The 21,558-nt window shown below is 46.1% G+C and overlaps 1 protein-coding gene across 1 annotated transcript in view; it reads left to right on the forward strand.

Moving 5' to 3' along the window:
• The window catches only part of LOC135378346 (luciferin 4-monooxygenase-like), a 112,146-nt gene that overhangs the window by 31,879 nt on the left and 58,709 nt on the right, over positions 1 to 21,558 (forward strand). Inside the window, exons 2-5 of the mRNA XM_064611363.1 lie at positions 1,659 to 1,866; positions 13,145 to 13,251; positions 13,790 to 13,989; positions 14,461 to 14,632. Of these exons, the coding sequence (XP_064467433.1) occupies positions 1,659 to 1,866; positions 13,145 to 13,251; positions 13,790 to 13,989; positions 14,461 to 14,632 (687 nt within the window). The remainder of the gene's footprint in view (positions 1 to 1,658; positions 1,867 to 13,144; positions 13,252 to 13,789; positions 13,990 to 14,460; positions 14,633 to 21,558) is intronic.

Consider the following 21,558-nt stretch of genomic DNA (forward strand, 5'->3'; position numbering starts at 1 on the left):
ATTGAAAGTTCCAACGCAGGCCCAAGTCCAGGGTGAAGGGGTGCTCACCGAAACATTTTATTGGTGAAGAATTTACAGCTTGCAATGAATGCTGAGAAGTGCTATGACAGTCCGAAGAATAGGGTGGAATAATACTGACTCCAGCGCCAGTGTCGATGAGAAAGCGAAAATGGTTGATTGTGTCGTTGACGTAAAAAGCATAGTTCGAGGTAACTCGTTACAAGTAACTCATTACTGTAACTAAGTTCCTTTTTTTGGTAACCTGTAACTTAACTCGGTACTTTTGCGCCGTGGTAACTTTCAGAGGAACTCCTTCCTTTTTTAGGTAACTTTGCCAAAGTAACTTAAGTTAAGTTCCAAGTTACTTTTAACTCGATTTTCACTCACGTCCACATATTTTCTTGCTTTCTCTCCGGTTCCTTCATGGCATTTTTTTTTTTTTTGCCATAAAACGTGATATACAATCAATTACAGTATTTTATTCAGGAAGTAAGAACCGCTGCCATGAAGCTGAACCATTGTGCGCCCACAGGGAGTAAGATGCAAAGCGTTCGAATAGACCTCTACCGGAGAAACGTCATCATGACATAGACAGACTGAAACCGAAACAAATCGGAAGGAGAGGGCTGGGTTCCACGAACGGGCTTTTGTTCGCTGCCTCCCATTGAAAGAAAAGTAGGACCGAGGGTCGCGTCCCTTTAAGGGACCATATCGCAATCCCCTCTAGACCGTGGCTCTTGGACGCGACCTTGTTCACCTCTAGCTTCGAGCGTAGTTCAATTCTACCAAAGTTTGGCGCTGTCGAACACTATGACGTCATTTGTTTACAAACAGGGAGAGGTCTATTGTTGGACATAAACGAAAACGATCTAAGCGTGTTGCTCTCCTCCGCAGGCAACTCAAGGTCTAACTCAACTGCTCACACGCGCTGCACCTGCGTAATGCTATTTTGTGTCCGAAGTAACTTGGAAGTAACTCGTTCTCTATTTTTAAGTAACTCAGTAACTGCGAGTTACATTTCAGGCTGAAGAACTTCGTTATTAACTTAGTTACATTTTGCACACGGTAACTTAACTTGTAACGCGTTCTTTTTGACAGGTAACTTCTCAATCTATGGTAGAAAGAGGCGGCTGTTATCAGCGGCTGTTAAAAAAGCATTACGGAAACTTCATTATATGAACTGAGACCTTTCTGCAAATCGATATTTCACCCCCTCTTTATTTACCTCTTTGCTTACCTTTTCTTTTTGTTTGTTTTCCTCTTCTGCGTTCTCCTGGCTTTGTAGTTATAGTTTTTGTCGCTTTGATTGTTGTTCCGTTCGTTTACACTATTTGTGGATTTATCTGTGTCATATTTGTTGACCTATGACTCCTTGGATCTGTATGTGACACGTCGCTGACTGCTCCAGGCCCTGTGCCACAAGCCTTCCGACTTAGACGTGTCTGTTTAGGTGTATGTTATTGTTTATGTTCCTGCTGTATTATTATTATCAGTATTATTCTTATTAGTGTGCTACTTTTTTTTTCAAACTAACACGTTGCATAACAGTTAGAGAAGGCAGTTGTGGGTGAACATGCCTGCTTTTTGGCCACGAATGAATGTTCGTTGCATACATAACCGAACCTTTAGTTATTCTTCCCTTTTTTAAATTTTCCAAGGTTGACTACGCAACTGGATCAACGTTTACGTACAGCGAGCTAGAAGACGTAGGTCATCGAGTGGGTGCTGGTCTTCAGAGGCTGGGATTCCAACCTGGACAGAGGACGGGTATCCACAGCGGTAACTCACACGACTGCCTCCTGGCAGTGCTCGGTACAATATTGGCCGGTGGAACCCTAGTCTTCGCAAAGGCAGCTCTCACACCGCGTATGTAGTCTGTGTATCTCAGAGACCGTGTATCTGTGTATCTTCACGTATCACGCAGACGTAAGCGATGATATGCCAAGTGATATGAACACCTAGGTTCTCTTTTTAGTTGTGAAGGTGACAGTTTATGCACGATGTCCTACAAACTTAGCGCATTAGAGTCCTGCTGCGCTTGCGCCGTACGCATTTCTTGCGTGAGCAACGAGATGGCGCCACAGGCGCCTCGGCTAGGCAAGCCTGTTCCAATAGTGACAAGCAAAGGGGTCTACTCAGCTGCCTAGTCAGGCGGCTTCGCGGGCGCGAGGTATTGGAACGCAGCCTCTGTTTACAAACATGTGACGCCACGAGAAGACTGGTTCGAGGTGATATCTTGCTGTGGAGGGCAAGAAGGGGGGGAAACGCGTCGGCTGATAGGCTGACGAAGCTGATAGTGCCGATCAGTATGCTTTGCGCGGCGACGTTACGTTATCAACGACGTAGGGGGCACAGGTCGTCTACGGACCTGTTTCACGACGTTTGGGGGCATTCCGAACCGTATTCTGCAGCGCCATTTGTGGTCGTGTAGCCGGAGGTTTTTCCGTACATAGCGATGTATCACCTACGCTGCGGCTCTGAGAAATCGTGGCGCAAGGTTTTACACAAAACAGATGACGTTCCCGCTACGGCGGTAAGGCAGGGATCACGCCGGACACGACCGTCTAGTGATCCCACTTTTCATGCGGTACGTATCGGGTGCCGTATTTAGAGTGTACGCTTCGTCAGCAAAATGCGAGGAACAAACGTGCCGAACGTGCAATTCTTCTGCCACGACAAGAAGCCTGCCGGCGATTGCTGCTTCCAACTGCCGTTTGGCGTCCCTGTCGTTGGGCTCGTGAAATGTCATTTCTGGTTCGCCCCAGACGATTTTTTGCCGTCAGAAACACCATGATGCGTTCCCGAACTCAGCAACACGTTGCAGTTTCACCACTGAGCGAAATTCACAGCACTTTCGAAGAAATAGGTTGTTTCATACACGTAGCCATGCACAACGCCATCTTCAAAGCAGACGATGTCTACAAGAGAAAATGGGGGAACGGCGCCGGCGGCGCACCGCCCTGGCATTGGTCCTGTTGGCTCCTACGTCACAATGATGTCATCGGAGGTTTCGCTGATCGAAAAAGCTCGTTTATTTAAAACCCAAACATTTCTCAGCAATGAAAATCAGTGAAATCGATTGTCGAATGATGCCAAGCATTCTCGTAACCATTTCCTGCCCATGTCTCTGGATGCGATAGGCCCTTTAAAGGAAATCTGACCAGAAGCTGTGGGAGCTCTTTCGTACTTGCAGTCGATCAAGCACCCAAAAAGGGCTCTCCGTGCGAAAATTCATGCATTAAAACCCCACAGTTTCTCTAAATTCGAATTTAAACATTCGACTTCATCCGAGTGCAGCACGCCTAGCGTCAAACTCAGAAAACGTACGTTTATATAGAATACCCATCCGGGCCCCCAACAAAATGACGTCGACAGGAGGGCCACTGACAACACCCACAATTGGCTCAAACGTGTCACGTGGCCACGCAACACCATGTCAATTCCCTTCATGAAATGACATTTGTATGTCAATATGTCTTTGTTACAGAGTCTCAAAAAGAAAAACATACCCTGCATTTAACACCTGCAGTAGGTTTTACGATTGCCTTTCAATTTGGGCACAATGTTCCGTATGGTTCCGTATCCGGCCAGCTGTCATGGCTGTCATGGTGTTGGAGTTGTCTGAAGAATTTTCGAGCATGTTGTTCGCCATATTTTGAACGGTTCACCTATCATTGCGGCGTACTGTTATTGATATGCTGCGAAGCAACGAACTGCAACGCCGTTACACTCGTCTCAGCGAAATTCTCTCTGCTGCCTCTCAAAGGAGTATCGGGGCCTGATGATGCAGTGCAAACTTTGCGTGCAAACCAAGTGTGCTCTCGTGCGATCCTAAATGAAAGGGAGCTTTAACAAGGTTAGTATATTTATTTTTCAGTTCCAAGTCTACGTACTGAAAACCATGCAAGCGTATCTAGGAACCTATTCTCGTCAAAGTAAGCGACCTGGATTACTTTGTGTTTCGCCTATCACTGGTCGCTACGTGAATAAGGCGTGAAGAACAGAGGTGTATGTCACGCGCCCTTAACCAATTGTTGAGCACTTGATCCTGCACCACCTGCACCCTTCATGGTTTATCACAAAGATTGCAAGGTCAAGAGCTCGACTATGGTTGAGGGCGCGTGACACTGACTTCTGTTCTGACATCACATGTTCACATCGACCTCGATTACTTTGACGAGAATAGGGCCCCTGATCATTGTAGTGCACGCAAGTTAGGAGTGCATAGACAGAGTGCCCTAGTGAGATTTGTAGCTGCAGTGTAGGAGGTATGCTTTCTTATACATCCCACAGAACCCTCCGCTTTATAAACTCAGCTATGCTTTATATGTAACGCTTTCGGTTTCTTACTAGGCGATGCCGCTCTGGAGCATTGAGATGGTGGATGGTCGTGGTGGCTGCACCTCTGCTTTCGAATGATGAGACAGTCATTCCACACTGCGCTTACTGGCTGCGTATCGAGTCTAACAACTCCGACAGACCTGAACTGCCTCTTTGCACGAAAGTTTGAAATGTAAGTATGTGCTACATTGGTTTCGCTTATCCACACTACATACTGAATGTATGGTACATCATCGTACTTTTGATACTATAGCATATCTAGCGTACAGTATTATTCGACACCTACAGCAACCTAGTGGTACCTAGTGTGGCCAACTTGACACCAGGCCATTTTATTCTTCTTTCATTTTTTTTTTCATTTGCGGAATAGCAAGCCGACATCTCGTTTGGCTGACCTTTTTTGCCCCGTTTCTTTTACCTTTGGTCTAAGGAATATACCCCCCCCCCCCCGACACCATGCCAACAATTGCTTCTGCCTTTTCTTCAACTGCCATTGTACAATTGAAGTGCCAGGTTTCCGTTGGATGCTATGCTATGGCCAGATATATTTTTTGCTTTCGTTCTGGAGTTGTTTTTGTTTCGGAAGAATAGTCACTGTGAGGTTTGTTTTAGGAAATATTAAGGGAACTATTACCAAACAGTTTTGTTTCAGAGCATGCCTTATGCACCCGCATTTCAATGGAGGTTTGTGTTACAAGCATGACAGACCACTCAACAGTGATGAACACTCGAAGGTGAAAGTCGTGGCACGAAGATGCGTTAATCTGTGGGAAAAGTGCTTGGTATGTGTCGAGGACATAGGTATCAAGCTAATTCCTGCCTTCAGAAGAGGCGACAACGGTGTTCCTTCAATCTACCGACCAGCTCAACAATTTAGTGTCCCCTGTAAACAAACGGAGAACATCATATATTAGCACATTGTTAACCATCTCGAGTCTATCAATTTCGTTTTCAAATACCAGTATGGTTTTAGAAAAGGGTACTCAGGCCAAATTAACGTAGTGGAATTCATTCACAACATTTAAAACTGTCTTGAATACGGGTCCACATAGATTTAATACTTTTTATTTTGCAAAGGCTTTTGACATTGTGCTTTACGCTCGCTTGTCGGCCAAACTAGCCTCATTAAAATTTCATGCTGCCACCATTAACTGCCCCTGTCCCTCTTTTCAAGTTCACGAGATGCACTATGACGCTGACTTCAAGTTCGGGAGGCATTGCCTGAAGCAACTTCAGCAACTCAAAACAATTCGTTCGCAAAAGGTTTACTCCTGTTTCAGTGCTTCATGACGGGACCAGCTGTAGCAGGGCCGGACTATCACCAAATGATGTGTAAACAACCTTATACAACGATTTACGGCACGAGTAACATTTTCATTTCCTAGAAAATGTGCCTTACATAATGCATCAGGCAATTTCTTTTCTTGGGCATTTCTTGTGCACCATTGTAAAACATCAGTTTGTTTTAAGTATCCACAAGGCTTCGAAACTGCTGTACTTACTGCCACCAGGGCAGTAAGTACAGCAGCAGCGGCAGTCTTTAGTTTAGTAAGTACAACAAAAGTTAAGTTTTCCAAGAGGTGGATTCGGCATTGGACAGTATGCTACACTACGTGGGGTCAATTAAGCACTGTGCAGACAAAAATTGAGAGATGGGGGCAGATGTACTGACCCCCACCTTACTGACAAAAGTTGCATATAAAAGTGCATAGATATTGCAAAGTAACTTAGTTACAAGTAATGACTTACCAAGCAGTTCACCAGTAACCGCAATTAATAACTCTTTCTTGGAGAACAACTTTCATGGTGAATGCCAGCCTGTGGCAGGTAGGGAACAAAGATGTCCCATGTTTCTGAAACTGGAGAGACAAACACGAAATTCTGAAGTAAAACTACTAGCTGTTGTTACAGCTACTTTACAATTACCTGTTTATCAGTCTAAATTGAGAAACTTGTCGTGTCGCCCTAGCTGTCGCCGGTTGGTATTCACCATGCAAGTTGTTTTCCAAGAGAGAGTTATTCATTACAGTTACTGGAGAGCTGCTCGGGGAATGATTACTTGCACCTAAGTTGCTATTGAATACTCATGCAGGTGTTAGCACATGGAAAAAGGGTACTGTTAACACTCTCCCCAAATGGTAGGCCCAATTGTTCAGTAAAGTTCATCCTTCCTAAACTTTTGTATAAATGTCACATCATGCTCAGGGACTGTGAGATTGTGTTTGTTAATGAGGTTGAAAATATTTTGGGAGGAAATTTTTGCTCAAGATACTGTTGGTATCTTGTCAAGATTGGTAGCAACGGTACACAATGTCACGAAAGGAGAGATCATCTATCGTCCCGCAAGACTCATTAAAAAGGACTTTAGTGTTGTGTTTCAACACAACATATTGAACTCATTGCCATGCATCGTCCTGCATGGCTAGGAATCATACTAAAATACAGATACTGAATTATTCTAAATGCGATAGATAAGCTGTGCGAAGAGGTACCTCCAGGTAGTATCTTGGGTACTTCAAGCCTGTGGCACTTTCTGCGCGGCGGGCTTGCGAGATCCTGTTCACTGCACAAGCTGGGATGACCATCCTCTTGTTTTCCCAAGCTTGTGCCAAACCCACCTTGCAAACTGGCGATACGCAGTGTATCTGCATTGTCTACACAGAAGTATATAAAATATAGTTAGGCAAATTGGTAACCAGTCACAGTACAGGGTGTGTGGCTCTCCACACACTCCACAAACTCCAGTGGCATTTCCACATGTACCTATGAGCCACTGCAGTTATAGGCACACATCCTGTATATTAAACTACACGTATTGTATTTTTAGAAACCATAATTTTTACTTTTCACTGAATCAATCAAATCACTGAAAACCTAAGCGCAGGTCCGTCTTTCAAGCCAGTTCGAGACATGTTATCCGTCGGTCCTTGAGGATCATGCGCTCCATAAGTTGGATGTTCTCAGGAATTCTGACACCGGGCTCTGAGCCGCCCCGGCCGGGATCGTCCTACACTGATGTACGGCCGCCTCGGATCCGTTTGCACCACTCAAACGCTTTGCTGCAGCTAAGTGTATCGTGGCCGTACTGAGCTTGAAGTCTTCTGTGAATTTCAGATGACTTTACGCCTTCATTCAACGAGAAACTTCATGACAATTCGCTGCCAAGCGGGGTGTACGGGATGCTTGAAAAATCTCTGCGGCCCGATTTTACGGAGCACAAAATTGAAGCATTTGTTGAAGGTTATCAAGCAAAAAAGTGCGCCATTGACGCTTCGGGGATGGTCTCGAAGGTTCAGTGGCAAAGTGCAATGCGTGGGCGCGTATTACGGAGTTTTTTTGGCCGTCTCCAAGTCCACTGCTGCCAAATACGCCGCCATCTTTCCTCGTAAGACTGCTCGGGAGCTCTCGCAGGATTCCGCCGTAAGCTGCGAAGATTTTGAGACGCGCGCCCTTCGTGGATCTACACTTCGTCGTAACTTTCCCGTACAACGGAGTTACTACAGATTCCGTCGCACGAGCTTTTTGCGAATCCGACCCCTGGATGTCTTCTCGAACCATGATAATCCTGGTGTCTCCAAGTAACACAAGGTAAAAGGGTAACCGGAGTAGATTTACACGTACGGCGTGTCAGCCTCTTCGTGTGACGGAAAGATAAGATGAACTGCCAGGTACACAAAACACAAACGTATAAAACCTGGACTGCTGTACCTAAGGGGGAAAGTGAGTGGGAACGCCCGTCATGAGAAAGGAGAGAGGACAGCTGTCTTCCCTTCTTTCTGATTACTTTTTGTTTTAATGCGTGAGCATTAGAAGCCCCAGTTCGAAGAGAAGTCGTTGTCGTAGTGGAGTGACCAAGGTCAGGTCACCGGAGCTCATCCAAAACTGCCGTCAAACTAAGGAAGCCGCCATTAGGTGTCCCCGTGTTGCCAGGCCAGAACTGGCGGAGCCCGCTAGTTTTGGCGGAGGAAATCTGAACAATGGTTTTGGTTCATGTTTGTCGTTTTGTCACTGTGTGTACCAAACAAAGACGTGTGAAACGTGATAAAAAGCGATTAAATCTAGAGTGGGGTCATATCCTGTGTGTTTTATTGTTCCGATGTGTTCTTTTAGACTGGCCTCCAGCTAGCTTTCTAACTCGAGCCTACTTAGATTTCGGTTTCTATTCCGTGGTTGTCAAACCTGTCAAGCCATAAAACGCGTGAACGTAGCTTTAATTAGTGAGTTTATTGGCGATTTCAAAGATATCGTGGTTACCGATGCCTTTAAATGGAGCCGAAATCCGAGAGCTTCGACGTTCAGTTCCAGAAGTCAGCAACATAAACATAAAACTCCCCATTGGCCTCTGGCGATGGAACTCCCCATTCATAATCTTAAAATAAAGTTGTTATTGTTGTTGCCCAATAAATGCATCAAAGAGAACTACAAGGGATCAGGAGTATCTTTCCTAAAGTAAGTACTTTTGAGTAACTACTTTCATGTGTGTGAAATTCTTCCACTATGTTTTTGAGTGAATTAAGTTTGTCTTTCCCTTGCCGTGCAGCTTTGTACATCAGAGTGCCAATATATACAAACATAGCTTTATTTTTGTAACATTTACGCAAACTTATAAATTTCAACATCAGAAATATTTTACTAACACATGCAGCATTGACTAGAGGGCACATGCCGCAAGGTAGCATGCAGCTTAGCACCCACCTTATCCCAGTTACTTATATTGGTTTGATCCCATCTGCAATGTTTTTGTTCAACCGTCCGAGAAAGGGTACCGAAAGAAGCAGTGCAAGTTACTAAGAAAATAATTGCATTTCAGATACAAGTACACACACATATAGGAGCACCTTGTATTTTCCTCAAGATAATACAAGCACTCAGATATTTTCACTCTGGGAATATGCCAAGCAGATGCTGCACCATCCCATGAACAGCTCCACTCGGGAAGGCTCTGTTGCGATGGGGATGCATGCACCTGCAGCTCGAGATCCTATAGCTTTTTCCTACACATTTGAAGATGTATTATGCATGTGCTACATAATGATAAAGAGGGCACTACTTCTGTTGTTTCTGTAATATTGTTAATGAAAATTTGTCGCCCTCACACGCTCCCACAACAACATACGAAACGATATTCGAAATGGGTCCAGCGACTTGAGGAAGTGAATGTGAAATCCTACAATGACTGCAAACACGACCTCATGTGCTCCACTCATTTTCAGCAATGCTCCTTTTATGGTGGACACAGTCGAGCTGTACTGAAGCCTGGTGCATGCCCTAGCGTTCCGGCACCAGGTCAACAAAGTATACATGTTCAGTATCACGGTGGGTCGCTGCCTGCGTTATGCATTGCGCCCCCCTCAAAATGAATGGACCTGTCCGCTCCCGCCAACTTCCGGCCGCCGCTAGGGTGGCGCGGCGCGAAGAAAAACGCCACTCGCGTGTTCCGTGGACTTTTGGCGCAAGCTGTACTTTATCTCGGTAACAAAGCTATCACTCGCAGCTCAGTTGTTCGGTTCTTGGGTATTAGAGAGTTTTAGTACATCGTACGCAAAGGCGATAGCGTACTTACCAGATAGCGTTCGTGGTTCTGCGCATTGCGCGATGCTGTCTTTCTGTTATGGGCGTGCGCAGAACCATCAACGCTACCCCTTACGTACGCAAAGGCGATAGCGTACGATATACTAAAACTCTCTATTGTTAGCTAGGATCTTATGTGTGAAAGCTACCTGGAAGTAAGCCGGTTGGTTGCTATCGTTTGACACTCTTCTTGGTGACGAAACTCCGCCGGAGAACAATAGGTCAGGCTTGCCTAGGGCGAACCGCCGCCGTGCGGAGGCGCGCGCGTCTGTACTTGGGGAAAACGGCGGCTGATACGGGGCAACACCATAGATTGAGAAGTTACCCGTCAAAAAGAACTCGTTACAAGTTAAGTTACCGTGTGCAAAATGTAACTAAGTTAATAACGAAGTTCCTCAGCCTGAAATGTCACTCGTAGTTACTGAGTTACTTAACAAAAAGAATGAGTTACTTCCAAGTTACTTCGGACACAAAATAGCATTACACAGGTGCAGCGTGCGTGAGCATTTGTGTTAGACCTTGAGTTGCCTGCGGAGGAGTGCAACACGCTTAGATCGTTTTCGTTTATGTCCAACAATAGGCATCTCCCTGTTTGTAAACAAATAACGTCATAGTGTTCGACGGCGCCACAAATTTGGTAGAATTGAACTACGCTCGACGCTAGAGGTGAACAAGGTCACGCCCGAAAGCCATGGTCTTGAGGGGATTACGATATGGTCCCTTAAAGGGACACGACCCTCGGTCCTGCTTTTCTTTCAATGGGAGGCAGCGAACAAGTGCCCATTCGTGGAAACCAGCCCTCTCCTTCCGGTTTGTTTCGATTTCAGTGTGTCTACCAATGACGTTTCTCTGGTAGAGGTCTATTCGAACGCTTTGCATCTTGCTCCCTGTGGGCGCACAATGGTTCAGCTTCATTTCAATGGCAGCGGTTCTTACTTCCTGAACAAAATACTGCCATTGATTGATTCAATGTCACGTTTTATGGCAAAAAATGCCATGAGAGAACCGGAGAGACAGCAAGAAAATATGTGGACGTGAGTGAAAAGCCAGTTAAAAGTAACTTGGAACTTAACTTAAGTTACTTTGGCAAAGTTACCTGAAAAAGGAACGAAATCCTCTGAAAGTTACCACGGCGCAAAAGTACCGAGTTAAGTTACAAGTTACCAAAAAAAATGAACTTAGTTACAGTAACGAGTTACTTGTAACGAGTTACCTCGAACTCTGGGCAACACCTCTTCTTCTGTCAGTGTAGACAGACTTTCTGAAATTCACGTGCATCCTTGGACTGTGAGCAGATTTCGGCTGCGTATCTCTGCATGCCGCAGACGTGTTGTGTCGCTCGGGATATGATAATTCTGGTGAAAAGGTGTCGTTTTTTGCGTTGCTGACCGCTGCAATCGAGCGAGAGAAGTCCAGGAAACAGCTGAAGGGCTTCATCTTTTTTTCTTTTTTTTTAGATGTCGGTTGCACTTCGTTTCTCGTGAGTTAAAACATGCAGCTTAACCTGGCTACTCCCAGATCACGGTGGCAGAAAAGATTCACCACTGACGATGAGCAGTGCAAGGCCAGGGAGACCGACCTCAGCCGGAGGCTTTTTAGAGAAACGTTGTCAATTTTGGGGGCTGGGAACTGTGTCAGCAAAGCGTCTGTGACCTTCGGCCCTGCTTTGGCGAGCCTTTTGGACTGTCCCTCCTCCCCCACCTGATGTGTTAAAAGTGTGCGGTTGTCGATTAAACTTTAGCTGTGTTTGGGACTTTGTGTTGTGTCGTCTGTTTTTCGTCTTTTTCCCAGTCTCGGGTTTTCGTCATGGATCTTAGCCACCAGCTCGCTTGCTTTTTAACCATTTTATCTGAGTGCAAACAAGTCTGGCCATCCAAGGCAGCAAGACATTTTGACATTCCATGAGTCACACCAGATCATTGTTTTTGCTGATTAACATAATTGATTATGTAAAGCCCAGTCATTCATGAATCATGACCCTTGATGTTCTACGATATAAAGTCCTCATTGCCCCCCCCCCCCGCCACTGATTGTGATCACTAGAGCGCGGGAAAATATGCGCTAAAAACTGCCGAAATATGCATGCAACTATGCACTGAAAATCTTCTAAATATGCAGTGTTTTTCATTGTTTTTGGTACGAAAGCACCAAATGTTTACTTAAAAAAGGAATAATTGTGTTCTGGATATCATAGGGTAAAATAAAGACACATTCGTTCTGCAGAACACAGTAAAGAATACTTGCGCCACAGTTATGAATCATGGAGCTAAAGGCTTTGCGTTCGTGATTGATAAAATAGCGTAAACGCAGTCTAGCTGGTGGACGAAACTCATGACGAAACAAAAGCCTGAGCATGGGTAACACGAACAAACGTGTCGCATTTTTCGTGTTGACCATGCTCGGGCTTGTTTCGTCATGGCTTTGATCTCGCCACTGCATCATGCCGGTTAAAATGCGAACACCGCCTGTCTTCGTAACGGTAACGTGGTGAAGGTGAAGTACGGCCCATCAGCCATGCACGCTGTGGACGATGGAGCAGCCAGGGTACGGGCTCAACACCCGCACCGCAACATGGAAAATGTTCGATTCCGACCAGATTTTTTTTTTTTTTTTTGCGAAAGATGACCCAACGTCGTCCCGAAACCAGCACAGAAAGAGTAGCAAAGGACCGTGCTCTCGGTTTATTACTCACCGACTTATCGCGTCATGAAATTCGGCATACTTTCGTTGCATCGTAAATTTTGACCTGGCTACTAAACCAAAATTACAGACGTTTTCAAGTCAGAAGAAAGGGAAAAGCTAGAACCGTCGCTTCGAGACGCTCAAATTGACAACCGCCGTCAGTTCTCCGTCAATTTAATGCTGCGGAAGAAAACGGTGTCCCGCCTGTTCGTGCTCCATTGGCACTGTTGTTTCAGCCTAACTGGCGTGTACCCTTGCAGCCGCTCTCAGCAGAAGCACCGAAACGGTAACGTAAGGGTTCCTTGTCCTCTTTTAGCGCTTCTTGCATTGACGGAGAACTGATGGCGGCCGACAATTTCCGTGTTTCGAAAACGAAGGTTTCTCGTTTTGTTTCTTCGGTGTATGTTTTGCGCCTTGAAACGTACTATCTAACGAGTATACGGTGAGTGTGTCCAGTGCAACTTGAAGCAACGCATGAGTCTAATTGAAACGGTCAGTTCATTAAAGGGCAACTCTAACGAGGCTTTGGTGTCCGGCATTGTATTTCCAGGAGAATTACGCTACCAGTTTGAAGATGCACAACCGGACGTGGTGTTCTGCGATCAAGCGAACGCTTCCAAGACCCTGGAAACTTGCAAGTTCATTCCCTCGGTTAAGGTAAAATAAGATCGCACGAGATTTAACTCAATAAGAACCTCGAAGTGGCTCTCGCGGTACTCAGTTAACAATACTCTAGTATTTATTTCGTTCTGTTTCTAATACTGCTCATTATAATGTCGTGTATATAGTACTGCTGGTCAGTTTGAAGCGCTCTCGCTGTCAGTTTACTCTCGTTTGAGTACAGAAATAACGCAAAAGTAGTGCTCAAGCATGGATGTTTTGAACAAGTCTTTCTGAAGGGGACTTGGGGAAACCAAATTGAAGCAGAAGCCCGAGGTCTTGAGCCACGGATGTTCTGGAGAGATACTTTTCTTTGGAGGCAAATCTTCAGGACTTGGCTGCATTCAAGAGACCATTTTGGGCACAGTTGTGTGTGACTTGAGCCGGAAGTTATCATGGTGCAAAACAGGAGAACAATAACTGTGTTATTATAGGGGGATACACAACATTGGGAGTACCTAACATTAAGCCACCTTACATTTTTTTCACACGTATTTTCGCAACAGTTGTGCAATGAAAATCCATTTTGTTGCAGACGCTGGTAGTATTTGGTAGCCACGACGGCTTCGTGTCTTTCGGTAAACTAAAGTGCTGTTCGAGATCCGACTTCTTCCCTGTTCCCAAGCGAGATGCCGGGGACGCCCTGGTGATTATGTACTCAAGTGGAACGACGGGACTTCCTAAGGGCGTCTTGATCTCCAACGAGAATTTCATCATTATGTGTCTTCTTCCTTCGTGAGTGCTTCCCTTCATCTATGGCCCCTTCAGTCAACAAACGTAGCTAGGTTGTGGGTACTGGGTAGCCTGACCTTAAGCTGAAGGCGGGCACAAACCACGACATAAAACAGACAGACAGACACAAGAACTTGACAACGAGTCTGAAAACAACCAGGAATGAAATGTTTATTTCATCAGGGGCTCAGGTTGTAGACAGAGGGAGCAAAACAGAAAGTTGACTCCCTCCTTCCTTATGCCAACCTGAGCCCTTAATGCAATGAAGTTTTCATTGCTGGTTTTCAGTCTCGTCTGTCAAGTTTTTGTGCCTCTGTCTGTATTTTTTGTGCCACATTTCTGTGCATGTCACAAGCCCAAAGTCATGCTACTCACAACTTTCCTACACCAGCTCGCTTCTCCGCTCGTTCTTGTATCAACTGAGTATTAGCTAAGCTGGAGGATAACTTCAAAATATAATTTATCGATGAACAGGCACGAATCAGTGCAGTGCGCCAGCAGAGACGACGTCTACTTGTGTGCAGCACCTCTGATGCACCTCTCGGGGCTGTGGAGCACATGTTTCTTCTTTGCGACTGGATCTTGCGTCCTTCTTCTCACTGCTCCTGAGCCTGAATTAGTATTCCCCGCCATCGAAAAATACAAGGTACGATCATCTCGTCAGAAACCACTATGGCACTATGGCACGTTCCACATTTCTTGGTTATTCGTCAAGTGCACTATCAACTACAAGGTCCTCTCATGAGCTTATCAAAATCTTCAGTATGGAAGAGGCTCGAATGTCGCCCCTTAGCAATTCATCTCGTACATTTTTCCCATTCATTCCCACTTCCAAGTAGACCAGTGGTTCCCAAACTGCGCCGCCGTGCGTCCCATAGACGAGCTCGTCGCGACCCCCCCCCCCCCCCCCCCGGTCTCCCTCGTCACGATGCCTGACGTCTTCCGACCTCAGCGCTAGACGGTTAGCCAAACCGCTACAATAACATTTTATTGGAGCTTCATTCAGATCGAGTTCTCTGGGTCAAAAAGTCTTGCACAACGGTCTTGCGGGAGCGCACGGCCATGACAGCATAGCTACCTGTCCCTAGTAATTAAGATGGTCCGGTTTCTTTCTTCTTTTTTTTTTTTTTTTTTGTGTAGAAGGTCTCTTCGATTTGGCTGCACTCTGAACTAGTTCAGGCGGTGCGCCACTTTCGTATTCGTGCGAGTGTCGCGCGCGCCCACTGCACTCTCGTATTCGTTTTGCAGTGGTGCAGCACTAGTTCTGCACGAGTTCACGGCCGGCCTGCAGTTGTTGGATAGGAAGTGCAGTACGAGCGCGCGCGGAGCAAACGACGCGGGTCCGCGTAAGCGGCATTGATGTTGGTATACATTGACGGTTCCTCCTTGGAGCAAGACAGTGGACATGAGTGCGATGCAGCAGTCAGTGAAGTTGCATGGTCGCAACACGTGGGGGATAATGCGGTTATCATTTTGAGACCTAACCGAGCGGATTACTCGAATTCTCGCCTGCACGGTATAGTTATTACGCTTGTCGTCACTACTCCGGCAAATGACGCAAGCTTTGGAACGGCTGGGACTAATTCTTACTAAAAATACACACAGATGAAGGACCAAGTAGGAAAAAATTACAGGACGGTTACGACCCGTGTAACGCGAACTTCAGCGTCAGCTGTGCGTGTGGTGAAATTAGGCCGGATGAAAGTATGTAGACAAATTTATTTAAGCGTGATGAATATTGATTTGTGGTCGCTGAAATAATTGGCGAGGTGAGTGGTGTCCTGAACGAGGGGGCTGTTCTGGAACACAAAGTCTATGCATGAGCCATGTCTTGTTGTGGGTTGGCGGATGTCGGTGTTCTTGGCCAGTGAAACGTTCACGTTGAAATATCCTACGACGAGAAGCTTGTGCGTGCGGTAAGGCGCGAGCACATACACGATAAAGTCGCAGATGCGTTCCGGCGCCGCGCGAGGCGAAAAGTAGCACACAGCCACCACGAGCCCTGTGGGAGGCTGCACGGCACAAATTTCTCCGACATCGTCTCCAGGAAGGGCGACTTCAAGTGGAGTAGACTAGACACTAATTCGGCACACGGGTAAGTGGCAACTCCGGCCGCTCGGTTGCCCTTGCCACTGCGACGTATCCCGCAGCAGCACTTGAAGCCGTCGACTTGTATCAGTCTCTCCGTCTTCATCCACGTATCGGAACGACACGGAACTGATGTCTTACGGAGGACATAGTCGTGTGCAACGTCTTCTGCGTGGAGCTGTATGGAGCGTACATTTAGGGCTGGGAGTGTCAACGAGTGGGGCTTGTCTAGTTGTTTCACGCACTGCGTAGTGATGGCGGGTAGGTGGTGGCTTTGGAGTCGATGAAATTCGTCCGCCAAAGTTCTGTCGATATTCACCTTTACATGATTGAAGTTGAAGTCATCGCCAGCTCACTCAGCTGTCTCACTTTCCATCGATAGCGGTTGTAAACTGGCGCGATTCTCCTCCTTACTGCCGGCGCTGAGCGCACATGCGACAAGAGTTTTATGCGGACATGCGAATGCCGGCGACGCCGACGCGATCTCCACGACACAGCTGACGCTGTAAAAGAGGATAACTCGTGTTCGTATTATCTGCCACAATGTTCTCGTGATAGCCGGGAACACGATCACTATCTTCCCTTTCTTTCGCGCAAGCAAGTCGAATGCATACGTCGTCCACTCGCTGCGTACAGACATTGAGCCATAACAAACACTTATTCCAACGATATAGTAAAGCGAATGAAGCACAGCACACACAAACAGTGTACATGAAAGAAAAAGCAAGCATAAAGAACATGACAGTGGCTGGGTTTCGGACAGCAGACGACTAGCCTGCTCCTCACTCGCTTCTTCGTTTTGGAAGCGACCGCGCAGCGCTAATACTGAACCTACACTGGCACTGTCTCAATCGGCAGCGCACGCGATTGCACCACATAGGCACTTCCCTGAACTAGTGCCGGAGGTACAGGCCAAATCGAAGAGACTTATAGTTTCTCGAAGCGAGGACGGTGTTTGACACCGCAACCCTCAGTCCAGGCTCGATCTTGAGCTGTGTGTCTTGAGTGTCGCCAGAGCGGAGAAACGAAGCTCGCATAAGTACGTTGTCGCAAACAGAAGCATTGTTTTCGTGGCTTTTCTCGTCAATATTGGGTATTCCGTGGCCAAAGCTGCCCAAAATTCCGGAAGTGCTTATCGCGGAAACCGCAACCTCAAACTTCGATCTGAACTCAGGTCCATGAACTGCTCTCCGTCTGCTGTACTAAAACCTTCGGGAAGAAAAATCGTGCCAAATGGATCCCTGATGCTGTCGTATCTCTTGAACTGGCTCTGCGGGAAGTGCTTCTCAAACTGAAGCTTGAGAGCCGAGATATATCCTTTAATATAACCGAGGACTTCAGCTGTGTCACACGACTCAGCACAATGCGCCACGACTGCGCGGTGCGCCGTGAAAGCCGTTCGTGTATGCCGCGATAGACACAGACGCCGTGACCTTTAGTGGGAGCGAGTGTTGTTCTCACGACAGAGACTTTGGCCCTCGTGCATAAGTGAAATCAGGCGTGAAAGCGAGGCTGTGTGATGCATCGAAAGCGTCGCGTACCCCGCATGCAAGCGCATTTATGAGAAACATCCGGATCTCCTGCCACGGGCTTCCTAGTAACCTAGAATAGCAGGCACGGCGTGACCTCTTTTTCTTTTTTTTTTTTAATTTGTGGGGCGCTTCGCGACCCCCTCGGAACATGTCGCAACCCACAGGTTGTGAACCATTGAAGTAGGTAAAATCTGAGGACGAATAAAACACTTACGGATTTCAGTATTCGTGTAACAAGGAAAGACACGTCATCTAAGATACACTCACTGTTCTTGGTTTCTTTTCTTTTTCAATTGGGTTTTGTTTCATTCTTATTGACACTATGTGCCGAGCGAATTCCTTGCTAGTTGTTACCCGAGATATAAAATCGATGTACTGTAAGAAACAGTTCCGTATTTTTACTGCACAAGTGACTGCTAACTCTGTTGAGTGTAACCTATATTCTGCGCAACTTCCGTTTGCGGTGCACGTTGCACAGTTACGGACTGGGCTTTCGCAGTTTAAGCTCCCCTTAATGCAAGTGGCCCTCCTTTCGCTTATGGGAGTTGTGCGAATTTTGTTTGCAATAACTACTTTACGGCAGGTATGGGGGCAACACAGTTAGCACACTGTAAAAAAGGAAAAAAAATAAATCTGTAATTTTACACACAAGTTACTGCTAACCCTGTTTCTGGCACATGTGCCGTAAAGTAGTTATTGCAAAAAAAATGTTTGGAGTGCATACTTCACAGCTCTCATAAGTGAAAAGAGAGCCACTTACATTAAAGGGATACTAAACTGCGAAAACCCAGTCCGTAACTGTGCAACGTGCACACCAGGCGAACAGAGTTAGTACTGTAGAGGTGGGCGCCGGGACCCTTTTTGCCGGCGGCGACGTGCTGGTCGAATTGTCCTTCGCGGCGGCGGCGGCGTCAGCGGCGCGGCGTGTATTTAGACATGGCGGCGGCGCCGAGAACCGTAGATTTCCATTTTGGGATCACCACGATCACCTTTAATCATGCCTTCAATCTTGTGGGTGTAGTGTCGTTACTTTGATGTCCTGGATTGAAACCCCCCTTGATGATTCATACACATCTCGACGCTACGGTGCCATTTTGTCAAAAGACCTCCTTATTCGTCACCCACCAGGCGGCACCCCGCCAATCATTCTGCACCACTCACACAGGTGGAGCCACAAACACTACATCTTCTTTCTTTCTTTCCAAACACAAACATCCATCATAAGAATAATCCCAATCTAACTATCTCGGAAAACCATAATCCCATAAGTCCCAAAAGTTCACAAACACCTAGTCCCGTAAGTCCCAAAACTTAACACGCACTTGCAGTTAATAAAAGTTTGTGCGGTAGAGCACATAATCCTGAAATCTTGTAGGTTGGCGTACCTGCCTCCGCGGCCTGTTCACCAATGTTTCTGTTCCTCCGGCTCGTTCCGTAACTTCGGATCTTTCCTGTGCCGGCACACATTGCGTGACTTGTTGCCCTTCTGGTTCTGATGTATCTGCGGTATGTGGACAAAATACATCCTCATACTGCTCAGTATCGCCAAGTCTTCCACCGAAGAACTTCTTTACGTGGGTTACATTTCGCTTGCGCACAACACCTTCATTGTCTTGCACTGTTATTGTTGGTCCATATCTATTAACAACTTTCCACCTCTTCGGCCAGTACTCCGTACTCAACTTGTCCGTCTTCGTCATTCTCTTTATCAATACTTCGTCTCCTCTTTGGATATCCTTTTCCTTCGCTCTTCTTCTCCTGTCCGCATATTGCTTTTCATACAACTTCCTTTCTTTGTCATGCACATTGACATTTCCTCGCTTCTCCTCAATCTTTACCTCTGGAAGCTTTGTTCTCATGGATCTTCCAATTAGAAGTTCCGCTGGTGACCTTCCTGTCACGCAGTGTGGTGTACTTCGGTATGCTTGAAGAAAACTCAAAAGCATGCCTTTTAAATTCCGGTTCTGTAGTCGACCAATCTTCAGTGCTTTCAGGAAAGATCTATTCAGTCTTTCCACTTCGCCATTCGCTTGCGGCCAATAAGGTGTAGTCCTGTCGTGTCTTATGTTGCACTGCTGTAAATATTCCGCAAAATCTCTCGAGACAAACTGAGGTCCATTATCCGTCTTGATACTTCTAGGGTAACCAAATCTTGCAAATAGTTCTTTTAGCCAGGTAATTATCACGTTGGTTGTCGTCGTCTTGACGATCACAGCTTCCGGCCATCTTGAATGATAGTCCACCAAAACCAAAACATATTCTGCAGATGGCAAAGGTCCACAAATATCAAGTGCTAACTCTTCCCAAGGCCTGGCAGGTAATGGAGTCGACTTTATGGGCTGTGGTTGATTTTCTATTGTTACAAGTTGACAAGATGGGCACTGTCTTATCAATTCCTCCACATGTTTGTCCATGTTTGGCCACCATACTTTGGTTCTCAGCAACTGTTTCGTCTTAACAATGCCTTGGTGTGTCTCATGAACTATGTCCAACACTCTTGCCTGGAGTTCACTGGGAATTACAATTCTTGTTCCTTTAAGGAGTAGTCCCTCTTTCTCCGATAACTCAGACTCCACCCTTTTGTAGACACTGTCTTCATTGTTTGGTTCCCATCGTCCTTTCCGTACCTTGTCCAGTACTCTCTGCAGAACAGGATCTCCTTTCGTGGCTTTCCGAAGTTCATCTTCGCTCAGTGCTTTTGGCGTTGCTTCTTTGATCACAAAGTTTACGTAGTCTTCAGTTGCAGTCCTTTGTTTCTCACTTCTCTGTTGCATAAGTCTTGATAACGGATCTGCAATGTTCGTCTTGCCTGGCTGGTATATCACCTTGTACGTAAATGGCATCATTCTTAACAGCCACCTTTCAATCCGAGCTGACGGTTTCGACCTTGGTCCGTAGATTATTTCTAAAGCTTTGTGGTCAGTTATGAGTTCAAACTCCACGCCGTACAGGTAGAGTCTACATCTTTCTACAGCCCATACGACTGCTAATGCTTCTTTCTCTGTCTGAGAATATTTCTTTTCTATGTCCGTCAATGCTCTGCTCAGATACACGACTGGTCTGAACATCTCTCCTCGTTTTGCTTGCAGTAGAACTGCTCCTACTCCAGTGTTACTGGCATCCACCACGAGCCTTGTCCGTGCATTTTTATCGTAGAAAGCCAAAACAGTCTTGTCGGTCAGACAGTTCTTAAGTTCTGCAAAATCTTCATCATGCTCCGTTGTCCATTCCCACCTGACTTCTTTCTTTATGAGTTCTCTCAACCTTGTAGTCTTTGTAGCCAAATGTGGTATGTATCTAGCACAAAAGTTGATCAATCCAAGGAAGCTCCTCAACTCCGAAGCATTACTGGGTGTCCTTGCATCACGTATAGCTTTAATCTTCTCAATGCTTGGACTGATGCCATTGCCAGAAATGGTATGTCCCATAAAATTAAGTTTACTGAGCCCAAAATGGCATTTGCTTCTGTTAAGCGTTAGACGTTTCTCTCGAAACCTGCGAAGCACTCTATCCAGTCTATCATCATGTTCTTCTTGGTTTCTCCCGTACACAATTGTGTTGTCTGAGATGTTACGTACTCCTTCACATCCTTGCAGCACATCTTGAATAATCTTCTGAAATACTTCTGGTGCACAAGAAACACCGTAGATGAGCCTCTTGAATCTAAAATTTCCAACATGTGTCGAAAACGTTGTTATATCCCGTGATGCTTCGTCCAACTCAATCTGGTGGTATCCTTCTCTGTGATCTAATTCCGACAGCACTTGTGCTTCACCAATCTCCTCTAAGACGTCATCCACAGTCGGAATGGGATACCTTTCCCTTTTTACAGCTTGATTCGGGATTCTCATGTCCACGCATAATCTTATTTTGTCATTCGCTTTGGGCACCACCACAACGGGAGATGACCACGTGGTTGGTCCATTGACTGGCTCAATTACATCTTCGTTCA

The sequence above is a fragment of the Ornithodoros turicata genome, chromosome 1, assembly GCF_037126465.1.
Source record: "Ornithodoros turicata isolate Travis chromosome 1, ASM3712646v1, whole genome shotgun sequence".
In the NCBI taxonomy this organism is placed as follows: domain Eukaryota; kingdom Metazoa; phylum Arthropoda; class Arachnida; order Ixodida; family Argasidae; genus Ornithodoros; species Ornithodoros turicata.